The 27,358-nt window shown below is 43.4% G+C and overlaps 1 protein-coding gene across 7 annotated transcripts in view; it reads left to right on the top strand.

The window, feature by feature from the left end:
• Window positions 1–27,358, top strand: part of AKAP13 (A-kinase anchoring protein 13) — a 330,780-nt gene that overhangs the window by 290,065 nt on the left and 13,357 nt on the right. For all 7 annotated transcript variants that reach the window (XM_073304194.2, XM_073304196.2, XM_073304195.2 and 4 more), the window contains 14 exons: window positions 2,106–2,173; window positions 4,940–5,006; window positions 6,478–6,613; window positions 7,574–7,686; window positions 8,025–8,171; window positions 9,408–9,658; window positions 10,768–10,893; window positions 11,009–11,126; window positions 12,858–13,106; window positions 17,907–17,983; window positions 19,290–19,471; window positions 19,555–19,637; window positions 22,094–22,273; window positions 23,215–23,379. In XM_073304194.2, coding sequence (XP_073160295.1) covers window positions 2,106–2,173; window positions 4,940–5,006; window positions 6,478–6,613; window positions 7,574–7,686; window positions 8,025–8,171; window positions 9,408–9,658; window positions 10,768–10,893; window positions 11,009–11,126; window positions 12,858–13,106; window positions 17,907–17,983; window positions 19,290–19,471; window positions 19,555–19,637; window positions 22,094–22,273; window positions 23,215–23,379 — 1,962 coding nt within the window. The remainder of the gene's footprint in view (window positions 1–2,105; window positions 2,174–4,939; window positions 5,007–6,477; window positions 6,614–7,573; window positions 7,687–8,024; window positions 8,172–9,407; window positions 9,659–10,767; window positions 10,894–11,008; window positions 11,127–12,857; window positions 13,107–17,906; window positions 17,984–19,289; window positions 19,472–19,554; window positions 19,638–22,093; window positions 22,274–23,214; window positions 23,380–27,358) is intronic.

Here is a 27,358-nt window from a genome sequence, read left to right as displayed (position 1 = left end):
TTGAGAATTTTTGAAAGTTTTCTGCCATCATGTGTGGTGGGGAAATCACAGTATTATCTGTTTTTGAGAGATTTTTAGCTCCATCAGAGCTAGGCCCAGAACCAGAATTGGAGGGGCAGGTTTGACTCAAGGGAATCCAATCCTACCCCACCTCCAGAAGTGCGAAGGGATTCAGATTTAGAGGTTCTTCCCTCTCATAAAAGGTTTTTGTTGTTGTAGTTTCCAGGAACTTCATTTGTGAGATGTGTACAGGGTTGGAGGGGCCAAGGGGATTACCTAAAGTGGGGTGGGGCTATTAGTACTTTTAACTCAAATAATTGGACTGTAATATTTCTAGCTTTTTCTGACTTGGGTCTCTCCTGCTTTATTAGTCATGGAGACTTATGCTATCCACTAAGGTGATGGCAACTCATTGTAAAAGCATTTTCTCGCTAGACAGTATACCAAACAGAAGTGGCACTAGCCTTGTAAGAGACTTCCCAACCTCCTAACTAGAGTACATATAGGAAACCTTACGTGTGTTCAACCTCAGACAAGTTCTGACTTTGCATGTCCTGGCAGTCTAGCGGGATTGCTATCATGGCAATGCTTTCAGCCTTGGTCAGGCCCAGTGGCATCACTTCACTCAATTCAAGAGCATCATTGAGCAGCAAGGTTAGGGATTCTTGACCAGCCCTCCTGTGGCTGTGAGGATCACAGGAGATGTTACTACAAGCATGAGCAAGGAAAAAGGGGTGTTGTATCAAACAGGAAGGAGACGAGTTCTGAGGCAAGAAAGAGACAGAAAGTTCTCTGGGTCCGTTGCAGTTTTTTCCCTTGATCCGAGATGTGATCATCTTTATGTTTTTACACAGCACAGCAGGTTTTTGTCTTTCTGTTTCATATGTACAGGAAATTGTGGGAAGTCAACAAAAGAGCATAAACCCTAACGCCCATTACTGCTGTGAGACACATTCAACATGCATGCACATCCTTCCATTTAGCAGACACATATCTGTGAACTTAATGATGATTTGGGCCTTTTTGTTTGTTCGTTCAGGGGTTTTGCTATTTCGGGTTTTATTAGAAGCCTTTTAAATATATTTTGCAAACTAAATATTTAAAATGGATTTCCCTGTCTAGACAAAAGTGACCAGGTATATTTGCTGAATCTAGTTACATTGAGTTTCATCTGAATGTTTTTAGGCTGGGGATTTTCAAGGAGTTAGTTAGTAACCAAAATCCCATTATAAATCAGTGTGTGATGGACATGTTACTCCCTGCGCCCCCTTTGTAGAGCCCAGTGTTAATGGACAGCTTATCTCCAGGATGATTAGGACAAAATCTGATGCACTGAGTGATTGGCTAACTCAGGGCATTAGGATGTGGAGCTTTTTCACCTCCAGTCGCTGGGTCATGTGCAAGCCGGGTTGGTATTAAATAGTGAGTTGAGAGTTGTTACCTTTGGAACGTATCAGTGGCCTATATGAAATGAACTGAGGAATTCAGTCTAGGTGGACAAGAGTCTAAATCGCAAACCCAGTGTCCGGACTCTCATTCCTGTTACCTTCTCTGGCGTCTCTGCAGAGTGGTAGAAGATATAAATATAAAGCAGTGATCTTTTTTCACACTCGTGCAAGATTTTTTTCCCTGTTCCTTTCCTGCATCTGGTTTCCTGTCATTCGTGCTCTAATTAAGATGATGTTTGTGTTTAAGGAGAATCTTTTGCTGTTATAATCGACCCCTACTTCTGCCTTCCTGTGAAGTCATAAGTCTTCAAGCATGTCCCTAGTTGTTCAGTGGCTCCTGTTCACCCCCTTATTTTTCATCTAAAGAATAACAAGCATCTTTGTTTGTGTAATTTGGGGCATAGTATGCTATTGATTTTTAAGTAGAACTCCCAATCAGTTGAAATCTGTGTGGAAATCTTGTTAATAATCAATCAATCATATGGCCTCGTTATCATGGAAGGCAGCACATTTGGCAATATCTAGAGCTGCTCTTCTAGTATATGAGTGGAAGTGACAATCCCTAATTACTCCACAGTCTCGCATAGAAATGTAAGAGGAAATAAAAAGGCAAACTTCTGACCTGGCTTTTTGTGTGTGTGTTTTCCCACTTTACAGACTGCAATGCAATTGTTCACAAAGGCTGTAAGGAGAGTCTCGTATCCTGTGCAAAAGTCAAAATGAAGGTGAGAGGCTTCATGTTGTCTGCTGAACATAACATTTATTTTGAAGTGTTTTAGCATGCAGACATCTTTTGCAACGTGTGCAGGAATGGAATTTCCAGTCTGCTGGACATAACGTCATAATCCCCTGTTATGAGGGATCATTTTCCTCAACTCTCCTGAAATTTATGATACTCGCCCAAATTGTAGATTAATTCTGCTTCCCTTGTCTGATGTGACTAGGGAAAAATCATATTCTAAGTTTTGTAAAATGCAATTCTGTTTGTTTAGAGCCATGGGAATACAGGGATGGGGACAAGTGGTGGAGGAAGAGGGAAACAAGGACTGGGACTTGGAGCCGAGCACAGGGGAGGGGGAGGAGGTTGCTCATCTCCCTCTAGTGACTGTCCCATATAAAGGATGCCAACCTACTACTGCTGTGAGTTACCATGTGAGCCCAAGTGACAGGTCTGTGCTGTGGATCTAAAGACTCCAGCAATGCTGCTGATTTTATATATATAATATATATATGTATAATATAATATGGGAGTCAATATGGTTTCACAATATAGAATTTGTTTTTTCGGTTTGATTTTAAAAAAAGCTAGGAAATTACTTACGAAAAAGCCTACTGTATGAGAACATTGTGGTTGAAAAGTCAAGCACTCAAAAGTTAGGAAATGCCAGAATTAAGGTTTGGCCTCTGCAAACTTAATTTTCCTTCTTGTGCATATGCATGATGATACAGTCTTTACATGATCACATACTATATTTCCACAGGACCCCCGCTTCATTCAGTGCAGAGGATGGACAGTGCTCAGGAAATTAATCAGACTTGTGTAGTTAGAGGGCTGCAGTACTTAGGATTCCTGGCCTCATTTGTTGTAGAACTTGGAAGGTGTGTGGTGAATGAGGCTGGGGCTTTCAGGAAGAGGAAGCATAGTCTTTTTGTTTAGTCATTCGAATGCCACCCAGCCTCTGCCACAGAGTTCCTTTGTGATGCTAGACAAGTCACTTAAACCAAACTTTTCTAACGTGACCCTTGTGTCCTTCCCTTTCTTGGTGCCTAACTTGAGATCCTGAGGTCTGATTTGCAGAATTCCAACTGAAGTCAGTGGGAGCTCTGTTCCGAAGAGATAAAGTGCTGTGTTCTCTGAAGAATCAGGCTACGGGCATCTCAAATCGGACACTCACAATTAATGGATGCTTCTGACATTTCTGCTTCCGTGCCTTAGTTCCCTATCAGTAAAACGGTAAAAAAAGAAGAAGAATTGAGTAAACTACTCTAACCTACACTCCATATTCCCCAAATCAGAAGAGTTTGCCCATATTTACCCTCCACTACACTCCTAGGAGTAATAATACCTTACCTCATGGGGTGTGTGAAGATCAACTAATTAACATTTGTGAAACACTCAGGTGCTACAGCACCATTGAAAAGGCCATCAGGAGATTAATACTTCTCTCTGCAGGGTAGGGTTTGAACAGGGTGCAGTAAGCACAGCGCAGAGCCATGCATTGAACAACGAGGATAACACAGATATTGAATAGCAGTTTGTTAATGGAGCACCCCTTGTCCTGTGCACCTCTGTGTGACCCACGTGAGTATGTACCATCCCCACCGAGCAACTGAGCATGCTGCAGCCCACAACTGCACTGGATTTCCCCTGCTATTGCTCCTCCTGGTACCAGGGGCCGCTGTGGCTATGGGCACAGGAACCCAGAGCAGGAAGATACTCTCTCCTGTGCCCTCCACACTCCCCTGGCAGCAGGGGAAAGAGGCCCATCTGGAGTACAGCAGGGAGAGGAGTCGGGCCTGGGTGTGGTGGGCACAGTGAGCAGGGAGATTGGGATGAGGTTGCAATGAAATATAGAATAGCTCCCCAGTCTGTGAGCACCGTCCATCCTGTGCACTGAATGAGGCATGGATCCTCTTAAAAAAAAAAAAAATAGCATCTGATCCTGTAATTAGACTACAACATAATGCCATGGAGCCAAATTAAGGTTACATGGACAACCTTAGTTTTGGCATTTCTTAACTTTTAAGTGCTAGACTTTGCAGCCTTAATATTCTTTCAAGGCAGTTTTTGTATGTTAATATCGCTGAGCGCCTCTGATTGGAATTCATGGTTCTCCCATGTGTGGGGAGCTCCTTTCCCATCCTGGTTCACCAAGCCACCATGCTCTTCTTGTTCAAGTCTTTCGCTCCTGTCCAATGTTCCCTCTAATTTTTGACAGGCCGTGTGCTCAAAAAGTTTCTTCTGTGCAAATTATTGTGCTTCTGTGCAAATTATTGTGTACGTGGCGTTTTGCCATGTGCGTGGGGGTTTAGGATCTGTGTGCATGTGCACACGCACAACTTAAGAGGGAACAGTGCTGTCCTGTCTTTCAATCATAAGCTGTTTGAGGCAAGGACTGCGTTCACTGTGCTGAGCACATAGTTACATTTAACAGCTAGTCACTACAATTATGTGTACTGTTCCCTCAATGATCCTTTTGGCTTTAATACACTTCAGCTATCTAGCAATATCAGGATTATTGTCTCCCTATTTTACTTCTTATTGCAAATATTTCTCCATATTTGATTGCATACTTTGTGATGGCTCGGACTGTATCACCATGCTGAAGATAATGCTGCTTGTAGATGGGCACTGTATCTAGGATCTAAGCTGTTCTGAGGGAACTCAGAATGGTGTTACTGCGTAATTAAAGTAAGGTGTCTGTGGATATACACAGCCCTTTATTTATGTTGGGAGCGGGAAAAATTAAACCTATCTCTTTTTCTTTCAGCTACAAAAAGGGATGCTTCAGGCACACGATACCTCTTCGTTACCCACAGTAATTATGAGAAACAAGAGTAAGAAGCCTTCCCTTTCCTCTTTTTCTGGTGTAGCTCCTTAAAAGTTGCTATTTTTCATTGTATTCAGTATAATCTTTTACCCTCGTGTTCAACTGTTACCCATTTCAATACGATGAAAGATAAAACAGTTTAGGATACAGGAATAAAGTGATTATATCCTGTGTGATACGGAACATTTGGGATTTTAGAGGCATTGCTCATGTTGTGCAAATGGTTGGGCCAGTTTTGTGGTACCCATATAACCTTATGCAGATACAAGCTATGGAAGAAAGAGGCCATGTTTTTAGTATTGGAGACACAGTATTTTTAGTGGTCCAGCTCCTTTCTGTTGTTTACACAATGCAATGGAGCTAGATTTTGGCTGTAGCTGGCCAGCTGAGAATTCTCCTGGAGCGAGTAAGCTCTCGGCTGGAAAGATGACATCATAGGTGTTACCTGCGTTATTCATAAACTGTGAGAATGTTTAAAACAACATCGAACTGAGTGTTTTGTTCAATGGGGAAGTTAAAATGGAAGGGGTAGTTCCAAACTGGGCCATTTCAGTAAGCTGCTTTTGTCAGATGGACCAGCAGCATCACTGTGGGAAACAGGAAGGCTGAACAGGGAAAGAAAAAAGAGGGAGTGAGATGCGGGCGCTAGTGATGATGTGAAGAGATGACCAAGCCCTTCTGCATAACTGGAGGATCTTTCTCTCTCCATCGTGTGAACCAATGGATAGTCAGAAACTCAGTCCTAAGGGGGTCAGGGCAAATGGAGGGTTGGAAGAGCTCAAAGGAGGTGATAAGAGCACCAAGGCGAGTTGCTGTAAGTGACTGTTTCGGTCATTTTGTAATAAAGTTCTGCTCAGCTTCCCATGAGAGTGTTTCTGGACTTGTGTATTCCACCCAACCCTCCCTTCCAGCAGGCACTATAGTGAGGAGTCAAAGGTCTTTCTTCCGACATTAGGAAAGCCCAGTGTTCCATTTGGTGCTCTGGTCACCACTTCCCTGCACAGGAACACAATCGAACAATTGAACAGTCTCACAGAAGATGATGACTGAGCATTTACATTGTTCATTTTTTCTATATTGCCGTAGAAGTTATTTATACATAAGAATATTGTGTCTTAAGAGTTTGGAACTGCCCAGATGGGTCAAACAAATGTAAATCACATTGGTGTTCAGTATAGGCTCCAGACTTACCTGGGGACTACTTCTGAAGTCTTACTCAGGCAGAACTACTAAAGTGAATGGAAATTATGTCCTGAGCAGGGATATCTGGAATGGGCCCTGTGTTAACAAACCAGTAAAGACAGAGAATGAGGCTAAATTTCAGTGGAGCTATGACAGTTGATACCAGTTGAAGAGGAGATTATTTCTCAGCAAAGAGGAAGTGAATTTTGAGAATCTTGCTTGGTCGAGTCATCATAATGCGTTAGCAAGGAGTTTGGATGGTGTTTCTTACCAGATATCTGGCATTTCTCTTCTAGCCTCACAACCTAAGGAGCGCCCTCGGTCTGCAATACTTGCCCCTGATGAAAGCACCGTAACCTCAATATTCAATAACAGGAGATCACAGCAGACTACAACACTTTCAAAAAGCGTCTCAATACAGAACATTGCAGGGTAAGCCTCTGTGTGTATGTGTGGTATACATACAGTATGCATAGTGTAAGCAACCTACATTATTCCCCATATTTCATTAGGAATACATTTATGGGTGTGTGTCATGTATATTGATGTATAAAATATCACAACATATACAGAAAAACAAATACCACATACTGTCTGAGGAAAGGGGTCAAGATGCAGTTGCTGTGGGAACTATAACTTCAAATTTCCTGTGTGTTGGGAATTAAAATTTTCAGAAGTTTGCATGTAATGCAGCCATTCACAACGTAAGCTAGTAGAAGCTGCATACCATCACACATCATCATGCATTTTGTATATATGTATAAAATAATTACACACACACAGAGTGCTGCTATACATAGAGTTTCCATGATCATTAATTCTTCCATTTTCCCTAATACCAGTGATTTTAGAAAACTGTGTTGGATATGTGTTTGCAGAGCTGTGAAGGGGAAAATTATCAAAAGGCTTAGTTTAGAAAAACATCCACAAGATTAACTGCTTATCCAAATGTTAGATGAATTTCATTCAGCTAGAACTTTGCATGTGCAGACTCTCTTGAGAGATTTCCGATATTCCTCAGCATTAGCTGAGCTGGAAATACAGTATCTTGAAAATAAGGCAGCGGAATGGCAATACAAAAATGAAAATAATTAAATTAAGTTTACCAAACTCTTTCAGACCTCAAATGTTCACTTCAGGTTTTAGGGAAATGATTATTTCAGTTAGAAATGTAGATGATCCAGTTTGTTGAGCCCTAATTTGTAGTTATTAGCATTATATATAAAATATATAAATACATGCGCACACAATACATATACCTGTGCATAATCGGCAACACTTAGTGCAGCTTTCAGTTTTATTTAAAATTATATTTGTTTTGTGTACTTTAAAAAGTTATTGATTTGAATGTTGGAGTCCTGAATGGGGTTCTGCATTTCCTTTTTTCTGCAGAGTTGGCAATGATGAAAGCATAGTACATACTTGGAAATTCCTGTCACAGTCAACAGACTCTTTACATAAAATCAGCCGGGTGAATGAATCCACGGAGTCGCTAACTGATGAGGGTAAGAGATCCCAGTGTATTCATCCAAACACTGAAGGAGATCCCATTGTATTCATCCGAACACAGAAGCATGGCAGATAACTGGTTCTTGCTTGTCTTGTAAACCAGAGTTCAGTATACATGATAGTTGTGGACTTGTTTGGTGCAACTAGCAAGTAACCTATAAAAGTACTTTGCATTGTTTGGTACTTACCCAGTAAAATTCAATATAATTGTTTCCATGTCAGTAAATGAGAGTAGATATGGTGTTTGTGGCATTCAGAACAAAGCCTGAAGCTGTAGAAAGCCAATGGGAATTTCAGATGGGACCAGACATCTCTTTATGCTGCTTTTATGCAGGTGCAGACATGAATGAAGGACAACTCATGGGGGACTTTGAGATGGATTCCAAGCAGCTGGAGGCAGAATCCTGGAGTCAAGTAGTGGACAGCAAGTTTTTGCGGCAGCAAAAGAAGGATGTCGTCAAACGGCAAGATGTCATATATGGTGAGATGTGTATTGGTTAAAGAAAAGTGATCCAATTTAGTTTGTAGAAACCTCTAGGTTTGGATGGTCTGTTCATATCTTTTAGTTTGTGACTAATTTGGAAATGTTAAGTCAAAGGGAGTTTGCCATTGACGTCACTGGGGCCAGAGTTTCACTCTTGGTGTTTACTGGAAATGAAGACCTCCAATACCATCTTACTAAGCTTTGGAATTCTGGATTTCACTTACAATTTGTTTGGATGGTTCAAGGTATCTCCTGGTTTGTCTGGTGATGACCTTTATACACAGTTATCCATGAGTACAGAGTAGTCAATTACTTGTTTTAGCATCTTCTCCCCCTTGATATAAGAGTCCTCTTGTGCTGCACAGAAAAATAACTATATTGAGAGGAGCAACATAGTGTTTTGGTATTATCATCTGTCCTTCTGCAGTGTTCAGATTCCAGCACAATGGTCCCCAAACTTTTTACCTTGCGCCCCCCTTGCTCCCTGCCCTCCCCCGCAACTGCAATTGGGAGCCGGGCGCTGAGACTGGGGCCAGGTTCATGGCTGGGAGCAGAGCAGCAGCTGGACTGGGACCGGGAGCAGAGCCACAGCCGCTCCAGGGGCCAAGACCAGGCTGCGGCTGGGGCCAGAGCGGGGCCGGGTGGCACTCCCTTCTTCCCTGTGTGGAGTTGGCTCAGGCCCCACTTCATGCTCTACCCTGCCCTCCTCCCAAATGTTCCTCCGTGCCCCCCCCCAGGGGGGCAGGCCCCAAAGTTTGGGGACCAGTGTTCTAGCAGTAATGAGAGCGAGCACTTGTTCATATGAACAGAGTATGGGGAGGGCTGATCCACCCCCAAGCTAAGCCCTACCATGCACTTTGTAAAGAAAAAATGTTTTCATGTTGATGATCAAATCAGTAACTATTAAGAGGTAAAAAAAGAATGAAACTGGTATATATCAATGGTATTGGTGTTGCATTTAATGTATTATAGACTGTTTTCCCCAAGTTCACATGTATAAATCCCAGTAACAGTAGTGCAAGTAACACACATGTCAGAATGGGGAATTATGACCCCATAGCACTTCATTACATTGTTAGCTTCTATGAGCCCTTCTAACCAGCTAGATCTGGTGAATGCCTTTCCTTGTCTTAGCAATGCCAAGTACTCTGGGTTGATACAGCGCCTTGTCCTAGAGGATAATAATTTTGACCCATGTGCTTCCTCTGTTGGACCTGTCCTTGTCTCATGCAGAACTGATGCAGACAGAGATGCATCATGTCCGCACTCTGAAGATCATGAGTGATGTGTACAGCAGGGGGATGGTGCAGGAGCTGCAGTTTGAACAGCAAATGGTGGAAAAGGTCTTTCCTTGCCTGGATGACTTGCTGAACATCCACAACCAGTTCTTCCAGCGGATTCTGGAGAGGAAGAAAGAGTCCCTGATGGACAAAAGTGAAAAGAACTTTGTTATCAAGAGGATAGGAGATATCCTGGTGAATCAGGTGAGTGGTGAGAGACACCTGCATGCCCTAAGCACAAGACTGCAAGCCAGGAACTCCTGACTGACAATTCTCTCTCTTAGGGCAGGTCTACACTTAAAACACTGCATTGGTACAGCTGCGCTGCTGTAGCGCTTCAGTGAAGATGCTCTACGCTGACGGGAGAGCTCTCTGCTGTCAGTGCAGTTAATCCACCTGAGCAAGAGGCGGTAGCTACATCAGTAGGAGATGCTCTCCCACTGGCATAGCGCTGTCTACACACTACACATAGTGCTTAGGTCGGTATGGATTTTTCACACCCCTGAGCGACATAGTTATTTATACTGAAGTGGTTCTGTAGTGTAGACCTGCCCTTATGCTGTCTTACTGGTGGCCTAAGGTGAGTCGCACTCCTCTTTGGGTATGTCTACCCAGCAAAGAAAAACCCGTGTCTGGCCCATGCCAGCTGGCGCTGGCTTGTGGGGCTCAGGCTGTGGGGCTGTTTCACTGCTGTATAGACTTCTGGGCTCCAGCCCAAGACCAGGGTCTAGGACCCTATGGGGTGGGAGGGCCCCAGAGCTTGGGTTTTTCTTTGCTGTGTAGACATATCCTTTGTGCCTCCGCTTCCCCGCTTATACAATGGAGATGACAGTAATTGTCCATCTTTGTCAAGCACTTCGAGATTTTCAGGTGAAAGGGTTGCTGTCAGGGTTGATGCCTGTTTTGTTTGTTTATGCCTCATGGGAGGAAAATCATCAGCGCTGGTGACGGTACAGACTGTAGTGTATGGGACTAAGCTGGGAAGCAGGGGATCTGGATTCCACTTCCTGGGTCTGCTGCTGATTTGCTCTGTGACTCTGGGCAAGCCGCTTCACACCTCTGTAGCTCTTTTTCCCTCCCTCTGTCCATCTTGTCTCTTTGGCGTGCCAGCTCTTTGTGGTAGGGTCTCTCGCTCTGGGTTTATACAGTGCCTAGTCTCCATTCTTTAAATTCCATCGATCTAGTTTTTTGAAAGCTACACTTCAGGCTAGATTTGTACTGACTGTGTAGCCGTCCTTTTCGGTGATGGGTGATGCCAAGTGACTGATCCCAAGAACTCAGTGAGGGGCCAAAAGTTTGTTCATGTCTTGCAGTTTTCCGGTGAGAATGGGGAGCGAATGAAGAAAACTTACGGCAAATTCTGCGGGCACCACAACGAGGCTGTCAGTTATTTCAAAGACCTGCAGTCAAAAGAGAAGCGTTTTCAGGCATTCATCAAGGTAGGAACTGGTGGGGGATTTGTGGCTGACCCCCGCAGGGGGTGCATACTGCACGTCGGCACATCTTGGAGGGCGCTTCAGTGGCAGTGTTTTAATTTACGTCTTGTCTTTTTAGAAAAAAATGAGCAGCACGGTGGTGAGGCGCCTGGGGATACCTGAGTGCATCTTACTAGTAACTCAAAGGATCACAAAGTATCCCGTGATACTACAAAGAATATTACAATATACCAAAGGTAGAGCCTGTTCCTTTTCCTAAGCACATTTGTTTCCTCTGTATCTTTCTCCAGGACCTTTCCCAGTAAAACCGCCTAACTCAGAATCAGCCAGCTAGCCCAGTGTTTAGTGCCCAGCTTACTGCTGTAATTAGAGACCTGGATTTCATTTCTTCCAACAGGGTTTCAATCCTCAGGCTAGACAGGCCTGAGAGTGCTGCAGAGATACAGCACTCAGCCCCTGTAGAAGTGAAGTGCCTTGGTAGGTTCATCACTACAGCGATCTCTAGCTAATTATGGAGCAACATGCATGGACTCCAAAGACTCCTGTCTTGTCCACTTCGGATAGTGGCTGAGATAAAGGGGCTTGGGGAAGGGGCAAAATAAGGAAGAATAAGATTCTCAGATCTCCAAGAGGATTCACACACTCGCTTTGAACGTTTCTTCCATCCCAGGAATCCTACATTACCATACTTCTAAATACTGTATTCAAAGAACTTGGCCTCGAATATGACTCTTCATGAGTTATTTGTGATCAAGTGGTTACAGGTGATAGGTCCTCAGTCAACTCTCTCACATATTTCTCTCTGTCACATAAGCACCTCTCTGATTCTGCATGATCAACCCATCAGGAGTGGCCACAGAATCTTAATGCCAGAGGGGTTCAGGGGTTAGAATGGTAGAAACATGTGGGAATAGCCTGCAGAGCACATGCTCGCTATGTTCTTGATTTCTCTCAGTCTCTCACTTAGAGAGCAAAAAGGCTCAGTTTACAGTTTAATCTCACCTGCTTTCTGATGGTGCACTCTGTTTAATCTCTGTGGAAACCCTTTATTAGGTGAGGATGAGGTGTGGCTTATCTGTGCCACTTCATTTAAGATATGGTAAACTCCAGGGGTGTTTTTTATATGATTTCACCCACAAAATCCTCTGGAGAATGATGTATATGTAATGCTTTCTATTCCAGTTTATCAGCAGGTGTGCATCCTACAGATATGTCAGCTAACACTGATGAGCCAAGGAGTGGCAGAGACTGACCACTGTGTCTTTATAATCATTAATGTTCTGTAATTCATACCTTTCAAAAGTTTTCATATATTTTGTTCATTTTTTATAAAGTAAATTTATGTTCCCAAGAGACATTATCCTCCTCATACATAGTCGTCTGTCTCACTGGTGTGGTTTATAGAAGTGTGAGTGAGCATCTCTGAATGTGAAACAATTTATTTCACAAATGTGTCACTTCATCAAGACCCAAACAGATGAAAATTTTGCCACTACCGGAAGGGGACCGTTAATCCAGACCCTTAAAACTCTCATTGCTGCTTTACTGAGTGTTCCTAAACGAATCTGGTATTCAAAAATGGCTGCACCTGATATTCTCACATAAACGGCTATGTGCACAGGGCATTATGGGCACGCGCCTGTTTTTATACACGTGGTCAGGCAGCCATGCACGTGCAGAGGCTGAAAATGGGGTCCTTATTTACGTTGTCCTAGTTTGCCATAGCTTATGCAGAGTATATTTCCTATGGTTCCCCGTCACTGTCTTGGTGTCTGTTTAAGGTTTGTGACAAACTTTTCATTTCTTCCAAATGGAACTTGTCTTAGGAAGATATTTTAAAATAGTGCATCCGTGTGCTATAGCGTTTGATGACTCACGGGTAAGGGAAAGGGGAGAAGTAAGAAGTTAGGCTCTGCATACTCACAATAAGGGTGAACTGAAATTGAGTCTCTCTCTCACTCCTGAAGAAAACGAAGTGGAACATCAAGACTTGACCCAGTCACTAAACCTGGTTAAAGATGTGATTGCTGCAGTCAATAGCAAAGTCAACAACTATGAAAAGAAAACGCGTCTTACTGAGATCTACACCCGGACGGACAGCAAGTCCATCATGAGGATGAAGAGTGGCCAGATGTTTGCCAGGGAGGACTTGAGACGTAGGAAACTCATCCGAGATGGGCCTGTCTCACTGAAAAACTCAGCTGGGAGACTGAAAGGTGAGAAAATCCTACAAATCATGCACCCAAAGGACGTACCCTCCCTGTCTCCAGATGATGGCAGGGCTCATCCATTTTATGACCTGCCACTTCATTCCCTTTCCTTTGGCTTGGTGGTTCCTCTGCCTTTTACACAGGGTTTCTTCTGAAATTGCTGGTCCATTTATTATTCATATTATTTTATTGATTTTTCTGTTTCTAGAAAGGTGCTGTCAAAGTAAAAACCATGAAAAATCCTTCCCTGTGCTCTTAGTAACGCCCTAGATTACTGCCACAAACATTTCTGCTATTTCTGTTACTGCTCACCATTGATGCTGCTTATTTATTTACCTTCCAAGCTTTGCCCAACAAGCTAAGTGATGAGTGTGATGGTGAATCCACCCCCAGGGAAGGGAAACCTTGCTCACTGTCATCTGGGCTTCACTTGCTCCTCAGCAGTCATGGAGGAGCTCATGATAGAACCAACCCCACTCTTCCAGTGGGCACCTCCTTGGGAGACGTGGGATCCAGACTAATAGAAAATTGGCCACCAAGAGTAAATTAAAAATGAGAGCAGCAGGGCGCAATAGTACCATTGCTGGTGTGAATGGTGATGCACAGCTGTTCGCTGAGGGCTTGCAGTGGGAGGGCTTGCATGTTGTGGCTCCAAAGAATATCTTGATTGTAGAGGTGGAAGTAGAAGGGTTTTTACCTGTGCATCCCTCCATATTCTGTGCCATTAGATTCCAAATTTGATATGATCTGTTCTGAGGGTTTGGAGAGGGAAAGTTTGCAGATCGTTTCTAGGTTCCTAATAGGGCTGTCAAGCGATTAAAAAAATTAATCACGATTAATTGCATGATTAAAAAAATTAATCGCATGATTAAACAACAATAGAATACCATTTATTTTAAATATTTGTGGATGTTTACTACATTTTCAAATATTAATTTAACTTAGAACACAAAATACCAAGTGTACAGTACTCACTTTATATATATTTTTGATTACAAATATTTGCACTGTAAAAAACAAAACAAAATTATTTTTCAATTCACCTCACACAAATACTGTAGTGCAATCTCTTTATCATGAAAGTTGAACTTACAAATGTAGAATTATGTACAAAAAAACCCCATCAGTACTACTTCTTGTTCAGCCAATCACTCAGACAAACAAGGTTGATTACAATTTGCAGGAGATAATGCTGCCTGCTTCTTGTTTACAGTGTCACCTGAAAGTGAGAACAGGCGTTCACATGGCACTGTTGTAGCTGGCACTGCAAGATTTTTACGTGCCAGATGTGCTAAAGATTCATATGTCCCTTCATGCTTCAACCACCATTCCAAAGGACATGTTACCATGCTGATGATGGGTTCTGCTTGATAACGATCCAAAGCAGTGCGGACTGACGCATGTTCATTTTCACCATCTGAGTCAGGCGCCACCAGCAGAAGGTTGATTTCCTTTTTTGGTGGTTCGGGTTCTGTAGTTTCCACACCAGAGTGTTGCTCTTTTAAGACTTCTAAAAGCATGCTCCATACCTTGTCCCTCTCAGATTTTGGAAGGCACTTCAGATTCTTAAACCTTGGGTCGAGTGCTGTAGCTGTTTTTAGAAATCTCACATCAGTACCTTCTTTGCATTTTGTCAAATCTGCTGAGACAGTGTTCTTAAAACGAACATGTGCTGGGTCATCATCCGAGACTGCTATAACATGAAATATATGCAGAATATATTTAAAACAGAGCAGGAGACATACAGTTCTCCCCCCACCCCTCCAAAGGAGTATAGTCATAAATTTAATTGACGCATTATTTTTTTAACGAGCATCATCAGCACTTTCAGGTGACATTGTAAACAAGAAGCAGACAGCAGTATCTCCTGTCAATGTAAACAAACTTGTTTGTTTTACCGATTGGCAGAATGAGAAGTAGGACTGAGTGGACTTGTAAGCTCTAAAGTTTTACACTGTTTTGTTTTTGAGTGCAGTTATGTAACCAAAAAAAATCTGCTTTTGTAAGTTACACTTTCATGATAAAGAGATTGCACTTCAGTACTTGCATGGGGTGAATTGAAAAATACTATTTCTTTTGTTTATCATTTTTACATTGCATATATTTGTAATAAAAAATAATAATATAAAGTGAGTCCTGTGCACTTGTATTCTGTGTCGTATTTGAAATCAATATTGAAAATGTAGAAAAATATCCAAAAATACTTAATACATTTCAATTTGTTATAAGTGTGATTAATCACAATTAATTTTCTTAATCACGATTAATTTGTTTGAGTTAATCATCTGAGTCAACTGAGATTAATTGACAGCCCTAGTTCCTAGGAATGTTTGTGACTATGGACGGTGGTAAGGCAAATTATTTCTCTTGCTATTGTAATCTTTGGGTGGACGCTAGAGTTTACTTCATTGCCCTTCTCCAGTGCCTTAAAAATCCCATAGAAAAGCACCTGGAGACCCAGAATTTAGTCATTGAGGATTTTCAGCAAGGATTCCCCAAGGTCAACTTCCCCACAATCAAGTCCTGAAGAACAAAAGGAATGAACTTAATTCTTAAGTACCAACTTTATAAAATGATAAAAAAACATAATTAATAATAATAATAATTACCACGTAATTTCTGCAACATTACATGGTTATTTTATAATCCACATGTATTACCTTTACAGTTATACATAAACATAAAGAAAAAAAATTACAGGTCAGTCCCCACCGAAACACAGCGAGAAGAAACTCAGAGCTCCCAAAAGCTTAGGTTGAGTTCACCTGAGTCTCAATTAGTCTTTGATCACCAAATCTATACAGTCCGCTGAGTCAAAACCAACATCTTGCCTCCACTTGCCTGTAGAAATCTTCAGTTGGAATCCATGCAGACTCTTCCTCCTCTGCTGAAATCACTCAGCTAGTCGGCTAACCAATTAACTAACCACTCAGTTAAGTTTATAGATTTAAAAAAATCCTGTTATAAGAAAACAAAACTGAGAATAGCAAAATATAAATGACTCTTTCCTCATTATCCCATTTAAGTTAAGGAATCATACTGGTTGAGACAATTTAAACTAAAACAGTTTAGCTAAAATTAAACAGCATTCAAAGTATACAGTTAAAATAAAAGAAATTAATTTTCCCTCCCATTTTCCTCTCTATAATTAACACTGTCAGGGCTTCCCTGCTGGGTGAACTGCTCCACCAATCTGCTGCAAAATGCTTCAGAGTTAGGGAAAACAGCCTGCTTTCTGCTCCTGGAGCTCAGCTTCTCCCAACCCACAGAGTGCACGTGGCCTGTTGCAAAGCAGCTGCCCTAACTACTTGCCCTCGTGAAGTCTGAGTCCAGCAACGGGGAACCTATTGAGCATACCCAAAACTACCACACCCAATTTCAGAAACTTCTGAGTGGAATGTTAATTGTGCATCTGCCTAGCAGCAGGGATGCAGACACAACTCATTCCTACCACATAGATCTCTTAAAGAGATATCTCCCTATTTGGCATGTGGGTTACACTTTCATGAGATCTCTCAGCATACGTTTTATTATGCATTTCCTATAGAAATAATAGCTCCCACTACCAGAGCCTATAGCTAGCCAGTAGAGATGAGTCAGAAGTTCCAGATGGGAAAGCATCCAAAAGTTTAGAACCTGCTTACCCTAACTTCTGGGATTTGGAACTGGAGCCAGGAGAAACACAGAAATAGCTTTCCTTGAAGTATTTTGGTCTTTCCTCCTCTGCACCAAAAGCAGAAAGTGCAGTTGGAAACAAAAACAAACCAAAGTAAAACAAATCTTACCTGAACTTTTACAAACCTCCAAAGAGGTTTGGGTTTGGTTTGAGGCTTTGGCAAAAGTTTGGTTCGTATTTGATCTGAAAGGGATCTTGTTCCTCCAAAATGGCTGGAAGGAGTTACGCAGGGGATGAGTTAGCTTTTGAGTTTACCTCATCTGTATGTCACGAGGTCTCGTAGTGTATTACACAGAAACTCTTTGTGCGGTGGGGCTTGGGTGGGGCATCGCACTCAATACTTACTATGTAATTTTGTGATGTACTGTATCATGAGGCGATTTGGAAGGTAGCATGTGTATTTTGGGGAAATATCCTTGCTCTGATTCAGAATTTTCTCTTCATCCTCTTTGCATTTCTTTCTTTTCTCCTGCTTGAGTCAGATTCTCTCCTCTGAGGCACACCCGTTTGGCTCCTCGTGAATTCAGAGAGAGCCATATACATCTGTGGGCAGAGTCAACATTAGCTGCTGAAGTTAAAGTGCTTGGGGAAGAAACTGCAGCTGACAAGTGTTGTTACAAGTTAATTTGCATCACTCAAGAGAGGAGAGCAATGAAACCAAACAGATATTTTGCTTGAGGATAAAAATATTGATTATGTGAATGAATAGGGAATATGTTCAGTGAGCATCCCTTGCTTCCACTTCCCCAATCTTCCATGACTCTCAGAGGGCTTGTGGTTTGAAAAGAACATCCCAGCCAAGACTGAGTAGATATGATTCCATCTGACTTCTTTCAATGGTGATTTTACATTGTCCACAGGAGTCGCTATAGAGATAGAGGCCATTCTCTTTCTAGGAGCTGAGCATATTGCCTCTGCGATGCTTACAGTTCCTACTAACTAGGAAGCAAAACAGCAAACAGCAGACTAATCCACTTTCTTAGGGTAGCCCAAATTATCGCTCTTATGCTCACCAGGAGCTCTAGCATGCATGGCATTGCTAAATAAAAGGTATTGGTAGGCACAAGAACCAGTGATTGACATAGATATATATTTGGTGGTTAAAACTTGGTGTTTTTTCTCCGTTGTAGAGGTCCAGGCTGTCCTCCTCTCAGACATGCTGATATTCCTTCAGGAAAAGGACCAGAAGTATGTCTTTGCCTCATTGGTAAGGCTTTGATGTTTTCTCTTCCTTTCTTTTACATAGATGATCCTTGCAATGAAAGCATGTCACTGCCTGCTACATTCCTTAGTTTTTATTGGACAGATCACTTTGCATGTAACAGTTTTGTTTCCTTAGCACACTCCATTATTTTCTATTGAAAACATGTCTTAATTTCTCCACCCCACCCGCACTCGGTGATTTCTACAGTGATTTTGAACATTTGGTAATTGGCTCTGAAAATAAGCCTGTCATTGGATACATTTATTCTTCATCGGCCTGTGCAAATCCTGCTCACTTAGGAGGGAAGAACGTGAACTGTGTACAAATGAATCCCAGCAGAAAGAACAGACTTAATAAATCAATCTAAAAAGCACAGGAACAAAAGCCTACTGCTGCAATAAAGTTCAAGAAGCTCACAAAGCAGCATGCTATAGGAATATATTTGTCATGGACCAGTTGATGTAAACAAAAATAGGAACTTTCAGAGAAAGTCCTAGATGAAAGAGACAGGCTATGAGACATGCTAAAAATAAAAAATGCTAGTGGCCCCCAAACCAGTGAGTAGCCACTGCTGCAGTTTCCACGGTATGCATCCGATGAAGTGAGCTGTAGCTCACGAAAGCTTATGCTCAAATAAATTGGTTAGTCTCTAAGGTGCCACAAGTACTCCTTTTCTTTTTGCGAATACAGACTAACACGGCTGTTACTCTGAAACCAGTGATATTACAGTGACCCTAACAGCATATTGCACATACTCTTCTGTGGAATCCTTGATGCAACAGTCTCACACAAATTTACGTAGCAGGAGTCGGTTTTAAGCTACAGAGAACAGGAAGGATTTTGGTGAGATCTGAAGAGAGGATGTGATGCAAGGGTTCTGAGGGAGGGAGAACAAAGGCGATGATAGTGAAACAGGGACCAGCAAGCCATACCGAGAGTGGTGATGTGGGGATAAAGAGTCCAGGAATAGAGAGCATAGGCAGCAGGATGTGAGATCAGAGCAAGTTCTTGGAGAATCCGGAAAACCACAAAGGCAATTTTGAATTGTATCCAGGGACATCTGAGGACAATTCCTCCTGAACTGACAGAGGGAGGTGACACCAGCATTCTGGGCACAGTGAAATAAATTACTCTCAGAATATACATATTTGGTGAGCCTCGCACTTTTTTTGGCCTGTAGTTGATAAAAGGTACTCACAAGTAGGAAGGAGGTATGACTGCAGGCATTAGGAGCTTTTGAGCACTTATTGCCAGCCTAAAGCTCTGAGGCTTTTTGTTTGTCTTCTCACCAATCTCCTCTCATCTGAAGGACCAGAGATCCACTGTAATCTCTCTGAAGAAACTGATTGTACGAGAAGTGGCCCATGAGGAAAAGGGTTTATTCCTGATTACCACCGTAGTGAAAGATCCAGAGATGGTAGAAGTCCACGCCAGCTCCAAGGAGGAACGCAATAGCTGGATACAAATAATTCAGGACACAATTAACACCATGTAAGTTAATGCGCTATTTGTGTGGTTTAGATGTTTCTCACATGCTTTGTTGTGGTAGTAATTGAGGGGTACCTCTCATGCAGGGACAAAGATGAAGATGAAGGAATCCCGAGTGAATCAGAACTGGAGAAGAGAGTATTGGACACCAAAGCCAGAGAGTTAAAAGGTAAGGCTGCTGGGGCTCAGAGAATCATTGGGTGAAGTTTTGCAAACCTAATACTGAGTTTAGTGAAACTTTTTCATCCCTGATTTTAACCATGGGTTTTCAGGGAAGATAGAAGCCTGCACTTTGCAAACAATTAAAATCCTTGTTTGAAAGACAGTCTGACATGGGTTGTAAGGCTGCCAGGGGCCAGTACCAAGGAAAGCTCTGAACCTCCAAAGTTTCAAATTTCGGTCCAAATCTAGAACCCCCAATTTTCAGTTGGGCTTCAAATTTGACAAAATGAGTTCTCCCCTCCTCACTGGGACTAAAGCAGAACTGCAGCTGAAGTGAAACAACGATGTGTCCTTCAGGACAGGGAAATGACTTCCCATGGGGTGACAGCCTCCACTGGTGCCTTCAGAAAAGGCTGGCTTATAACTGTGGTGCAGTGCATGTGAGGCACTGGCAGATCGTTGATACGTCAGGTACTCTACTTCTCTCTTGCCTCTATTAGTCAGTAGTTCTAGTTCTTTTCAGGTGCCAGTGGCTTTCAGCTGTGAAGAAAATGAATTTTGTGGCCTAGACCAGCATGGTCTAGGAGTGGCAAGATATTTGGGAGAGGATTAGGGTTCAGGTCCCCGTCTCTCAGCCCCTAAATGTACAGGCAGCTGAGAGAGCTGCTGTTGTAATCCCCACCAGCCAGGGCTTGGAGGTACATTCACTGATTCTTCAGAGAGCCCTCCTCTCTAGAGGGATGGCCCCAACATGCAGGGTGTTTTGGCTGTGGAAGGAGGAGTAAAGAGTGAAGAAATACACCTATTCTGTATTGTTTCCTCTGCTGCATCACGGGTCAAGCAGATATGTGGCTTTGCAAGTATCACTAGCACAGTTCGTTGACGGCACTGTAAAAGCGAAGATGCCATTCAGGTGGGAGCACGGTCACAGGGTAGCCGTTTACTGCTAACAGATAAATACTGCCCCCAGGATGAGAGGTGTAGTTTTGAAGCGGGAGCCTTGAGCCTGGGACAGAGCTCTGCTGTGCCGACTTTATTTCTGAGATGCCAAATGACCAACGTAGCTGCAGAAATTCTGTTTGCTGGCTGTGGTTGTAGCAGGGGTGCAGGGGCGTATGCTTAAATGCAAAGTAAAAGAGCCAGCAAGCAGGGCAGAGAGCCCAAGGGCGCCCATTCCTGGATTAATGCAATACAGCAGCATGGCTGCCAAGTTACTCCTGCCTACAAGTAGAAGTGAGGCCAAAGAAATGAGTGCAAAGCATAATGCCTTGGTACCACGAAGAGGAGGACTGTGCCGAGTGCCTACCTATATTGTAGCCTCCCCTCAGGTCTGAGATGTAAAAAAAGGTCAAGGGACAAGTGAATACAATAACCTGGGAATTGCAGTGATCCTCTAGGACTGTTATCCTGTGGTGTTTTCACCATTGTGTGTATGGATTTATATTGAAAACTGAGCATTGAGCAGCCTGGGTACTAGGAATGCAAGATTGCTGAGTACCGCAGCTCTCTGGGGATTCTGAAATGTTTCATTATGGGTATTAGCCCAAAATAGTTTAGAATTTGTTATTTTTTACTGGTGATTGACTCTGATATTTCCTGTATAGAGTAACTATACTTTGTCACACTTTGTCTAAACCTGGATGGTCTGAAATGAGGTTGTGACCCCCAACGTGTATCAAATGCATCTGTTTGAGTGACACCTCCTCAATCTGTGTTACTTTCATGTTCCCCAACCTCATTTGGAAAAACAAAGTTTGACTCCATGGGGACTGCTCCTTGTGAGAGCATATAGCTAGGCTTGGAAGGATTAATTTTTTATTGGTAAATGTCAATTTCACTGTGTACACAACAAATTTTTTTCCCATCAATAAAAATCTAAATCTGCAGATAGGTGAAGTAAGAAAGGTGCTGCTTGAGAACTTAGTTTGATTTGAAGATATTTACTTTGTCTATTTCTGACATGTGATGCTGACAATTTGTGTTTTAATGGTTATAAAGCTTCAACTTTTTTAATCTCATCATCTACTGTCACTAATAATTCTCTGACACTCCCTATTGTCTGACACTGCACCCCCTCCCCTTGCAATTTCCTGCAACAGTGAAAATTCAAATCAATAAAAATGGGAAAAGCCGTAATTTCCTGCAACTATATAAATTTAAATAGATGAAAATTGGGGGGAAAAAGCTTAAAAATTAATGTTGTTATTATCCATCAAAATTATTAGGAAAAATAAAAATCAAAGTCTGCCAAGCCTGCTTATAGATTCTGTATACACTCTAGTATCCTGGGACCAACATGGCTGCGACAACACTGCACGGCCTAAATATAGATTGTAAACTGCACACAATTCCTGCTATTCTTTGATTTACCACATGATGGGGCCCGTGTCACAGGGATTATTCAGTTTCCTTAGGGTAGCCTTGTTTTCTGTTTTAAATTTGTGTTCCCCTGTTCACCCACAGAACAGCTTCAGCAGAAAGATCAGCAGATCCTAGTGCTGCTGGAGGAAAAGGAGAAGATTTTCCGGGATATGACTGACTGTAGCATGCCGGAGGATGGCTCGGTCTCCAGAGTGCTGTTCAGGTCCAATACAGAGGAGGCACACAAAGGGGAGACCATTATGAAAAGTGCAATAAACGAGGGTAAACAAACTAAATAGTCCCATTAATTACAGTGTCCAAAACAACAGTGTTGTGTTGAATCCATGAGTGCTCAAATGCCACCTTCAGGAGAATGACCCTTCTCTGTTAATGAATAAACAATAATAATAATATTGACCATAATTAAAGACACAGTCCCATCCTCAGACAGTAAAGCGTGTGAGACAGACAAGGCTTACAAATTCAGGAAAGGAAGGGGATGATAATGATCGGTGAGAAGAAGGCAGTGGAGGTACCCGGGAGTTTTCAGGCTGCTAACCCACCACAGGGGGAGCCAGCCCTTCATAGAGTTTGAAATATGTGCCATGTGTCAGGGCAGTGCAAAAATGAACTTTCATCCTGTTGCCCACCACACACTGGTCTGTGTTCTGTGCAACTCAGTTACATCCCCGGATCTGGTCTTTTGTTTGAAACATGGGCCATGCTATCTTTGGTTACACTCCCCTCCTGCCACATAATGGGATATAACAGCTAGGCTAAATGGATTTCCATACCACAGCAAGAGTTTATGGGTCTGGTATCTACAAGAGGCACTTGAGTCTTTTGGAAAATCCACAAGTAGATGTAGCCCACTTTCCCTTGGTAAATTACACAGCAGACTGAAGTTAGAAATCCTGCCTTTGTGCAAGAATACACCAAGAACATTTGCCAAGGGGAAAGAGGGTGATGGGAAGCACATGTGTAAGACTCAGTGTGTTTGAGTTATGGCCTGATGTACCATGACATTTTTGCAGGTGGAGTACCTGCACCTCTCTTATTGCATCATGGTCCTCCTATTAACCCATTAAATCTTTTTTACAAACAAGTGTGTACATTTACTGATCTGACACCTCTGAGCCAGAAAAAACAACAACACGCTAGTCAGTAAATACTGAGGATGTTTTTTAATGGACCTTTTTTCCTGTGGCTTTTTATCCTTTCAGTTGAATATTTGCAAAGCTTGATCAGTAGGAGTCTAGGGAGTGCACTTGGGGCTGCTGACCTGCTGCCAAACTCTGAGCAAGAAGGGGGAGTTGGCCCCATCTCCCTTCCTAGAAGAGCAGAAACTTTTGGAGGATTTGACAGTCATCAGATGAATGCATCCAAGTGTAAGTATCTCTGTGCATTGTGCATGCATGAAGGTATGTATTAATAATGCCTTATATCTGGTTGGCAGCTACAGGCCAAGAAACTGAAAGTTCTTATATATCTAAATGAATTTAGCTTCCCAACCCCCCCTGTGAGATTGGTAAATATCACTATACCCATTTGCCAGATGCAGAAGGTACAGCATATAATGGTGGAATGACTTGTCCCAGGTTACTGAAAGTCTGGGACTGAGCAGGGAATAGATGCCAGCTCTCCTGACTTCTAGTCCTGTGCTTTCCCCTCAAACCATCCTTCCTTCTTTACACACAAAGTACTTGGACACTTTTGCCTTAATTATGTATTTGTTTCTTTCACTTCCGCTTCAATGCTTCTGTATCTGCAGCCCCCTTCCCTCATCTCCAGTGGGCTCCCACCTCCCAGCCTGAGAGCAAACTGAGGTCTTAGCTGGGGCCTGACACCACCTTCCCTCCTCCCTCCCTGTGCTCTCTACACACACGTAAACCAAACGCAATCGATCATGTCAATCCCGCAGTGGATTTAGTCTCCCACAGCCAAATGAATGAGTGTTTAGTTTGGCAGCACAGTTCACTGCTTCCCAACTGACTGTTTGTCTACAGCAGGTTCCAGAGATTTCCATACCCCGCCCCCCTCCCCCCCCTCCCCAGAACTCAGCCCTGTGTGCTCTCTCCTACCCTCCCACCCCAACTGTCATAAACTCTGCTATGCTAGCATCGCTGTCTCAGCACTGGACTCCCCGGCCCCCTTTCCAGCCTTCTGTTCCAGCACTACTAAGCTTAAGCTCCAAACAATTTGCTGTGTGCCGTATGTAAGAGTTTCTTAGCCATTGGAAGGCCACAAAGTTCCCAGCAGGTCCTCTCCTACCAATGAAAAATGCATTGGCCCAGGGAACCTTAGGGATTTTGTTTAGGTTGCACTTCCTTGCTTTTTAGTGCAGCAATAATTTGGACAGCCTCCAGCCGGGCTGGTGAAATTGTTCGCTGCTTAGCCCACCCTTTACCTTTCCTGGGCTTCTGCAGAGATATGTTCACATTAATTAGATAATGAGAGATCTTGAAGAGGCTTTGGGAGGAGACTGTAGGGCGTACTGGAGAAGGCGCATGGGTGGGTGTCAGGAAACCGGGGTTCTATTCCCAACTCTGCCACTCACTCCCTGTGTGACCTTGGGCAAGCCTCATAACTTCATTTCCCTATCTATAAAATAGTAGTAAATGATCATTTATCCATCTACATGGAGGAATCATAGAATCATAGAATATCAGGGTTGGAAGGGACCCCAGAAGGTCATCTAGTCCAACCCCCTGCTCGAAGCAGGACCAATTCCCAGTTAAATCATCCCAGCCAGGGCTTTGTCAAGCCTGACCTTAAAAACCTCTAAGGAAGGAGATTCTACCACCTCCCTAGGTAACGCATTCCAGTGTTTCACCACCCTCTTAGTGAAAAAGTTTTTCCTAATATCCAATCTAAACCTCCCCCACTGCAACTTGAGACCATTACTCCTCGTTCTGTCATCTGCTACCATTGAGAACAGTCTAGAGCCATCCTCTTTGGAACCCCCTTTCAGGTAGTTGAAAGCAGCTATCAAATCCCCCCTCATTCTTCTCTTCTGCAGGCTAAACAATCCCAGCTCCCTCAGCCTCTCCTCATAACTCATGTGTTCCAGACCCCTAATCATTTTTGTTGCCCTTCGCTGGACTCTCTCCAATTTATCCACATCCTTCTTGAAGTGTGGGGCCCAAAACTGCACACAGTACTCCAGATGAGGCCTCACCAATGTCGAATAGAGGGGAACGATCACGTCCCTCGATCTGCTCGCTATGCCCCTACTTATACATCCCAAAATGCCATTGGCCTTCTTGGCAACAAGGGCACACTGCTGACTCATATCCAGCTTTTCGTCCACTGTAACCCCTAGGTCCTTTTCTGCAGAACTGCTGCCTAGCCATTCGGTCCCTAGTCTGTAGCTGTGCATTGGGTTCTTCCGTCCTAAGTGCAGGACCCTGCACTTATCCTTATTGAACCTCATCAGATTCCTTTTGGCCCAATCTTCCAATTGGTCTAGGTCCTTCTGTATCCTATCCCTCCCCTCCAGCGTATCTACCACTCCTCCCAGTTTAGTATCATCCGCAAATTTGCTGAGAGTGCAATCCACACCATCCTCCAGATCATTTATGAAGATATTGAATAAAACTGGCCCCAGGACCGACCCTTGGGGCACTCCACTTGATACCGGCTGCCAACTAGACATGGAGCCATTGATCACTACCCGTTGAGCCCGACAATTTAGCCAGCTTTCTACCCACCTTATAGTGCATTCATCCAGCCCATACTTCCTTAACTTGCTGACAAGAATACTGTGGGAGACCGTGTCAAAAGCTTTGCTAAAGTCAAGAAACAATACATCCACTGCTTTCCCTTCATCCACAGAACCAGTAATCTCATCATAAAAGGCGATTAGATTAGTCAGGCATGACCTTCCCTTGGTGAATCCATGCTGGCTGTTCCTGATCACTTTCCTCTCATGCAAGTGCTTCAGGATTGATTCTTTGAGGACCTGCTCCATGATTTTTCCAGGGACTGAGGTGAGGCTGACTGGCCTGTAGTTCCCAGGATCTTCCTTCTTCCCTTTTTTAAAGATTGGCGCTACATTAGCCTTTTTCCAGTCATCCGGGACTTCCCCGGTTCGCCACGAGTTTTCAAAGATAATGGCCAGTGGCTCTGCAATCACAGCCGCCAATTCCTTCAGCACTCTCGGATGCAACTCGTCCGGCCCCATGGACTTGTGCACGTCCAGCTTTTCTAAATAGTCCCTAACCGCCTCTATCTCCACAGAGGGCTGGCCATCTCTTCCGCATTTTGTGATGCCCAGCGCAGCAGTCTGGGAGCTGACCTTGTTAGTGAAAACAGAGGCAAAAAAAGCATTGAGTACATTAGCTTTTTCCACATCCTCTGTCACTAGGTTGCCTCCCTCATTCAGTAAGGGGCCCACACATTCCTTGGCTTTCTTCTTGTTGCCAACATACCTGAAGAAACCCTTCTTGTTACTCTTGACATCTCTGGCTAGCTGCAGCTCCAGGTGCGATTTGGCCCTCCTGATAACATTCCTACATGCCCGAGCAATATTTTTATACTCTTCCCTGGTCATATGTCCAACCTTCCACTTCTTGTAAGCTTCTTTTTTATGTTTAAGATCCGCTAGGATTTCACCATTAAGCCAAGTTGGTCGCCTGCCATATTTACTATTCTTTCGACTCATCGGGATGTGGCAGGTCCTAGGACCCTCCAAAGGAATGAAAGGATGCTTGGATAGATAGCACAGGCTGCGGTTTAGGGTTGGTTATTGTTTGTTTGAGTTACCAGTAAAGCCAGACTCCAGGAAGGGGATATGGTTAGATTGCATGTGGTGTGCTGTAGGTTGTTCAAAGCAGGGTTGGATGCTTACACCATGTTGGTAAAGCACCTTGATCAATGGAAGAAAACTACTAGAGGGGTACCATGGGCACAGGTGGGTCTTTTCATGTGGTATGTCTCAATTGGAGACACTCTTGTGAGCTGTCCAGCTGGAAATTAAAGATCCCAGTGGATAAATCGAGTGTCCTGATCAAAATTCCAGGGTTCTAATGTGTGACGCTGTGGGTGAACTGTTAACAAAAAATAACTTACCTGTTTGCACACACATACAGCACTACTAGTGTCTAAGTCAGGGATCGGCAACCTTTGGTACGCGACACGCTAGGGTAAGCCCCTGACAGGCCGGGCCGGTTTGTTTACCTGCTACGTCCGCAGGTTCGGCTGATCACAGCTCCCGCTGGCCACGTTTCGCCACTCCAGGCCAATGGGGGCTGCGGGAAGCGGTGTGGGCCAAGGGATGTGCTGGCTGCCCTTTCCACAGCCCCCATTGGCTTGGAGCGGCGAACCCCGAGCCTGTGGATACAGCAGGTAAACAAACCAGCCTGGCCC

Source organism: Lepidochelys kempii, chromosome 10 (assembly GCF_965140285.1).
Source record: "Lepidochelys kempii isolate rLepKem1 chromosome 10, rLepKem1.hap1, whole genome shotgun sequence".
NCBI classification, from domain to species: Eukaryota; Metazoa; Chordata; order Testudines; family Cheloniidae; genus Lepidochelys; species Lepidochelys kempii.
Note: the sequence above shows the minus strand (reverse complement) of the source record. Positions and strands in the feature narration are given on the sequence as shown.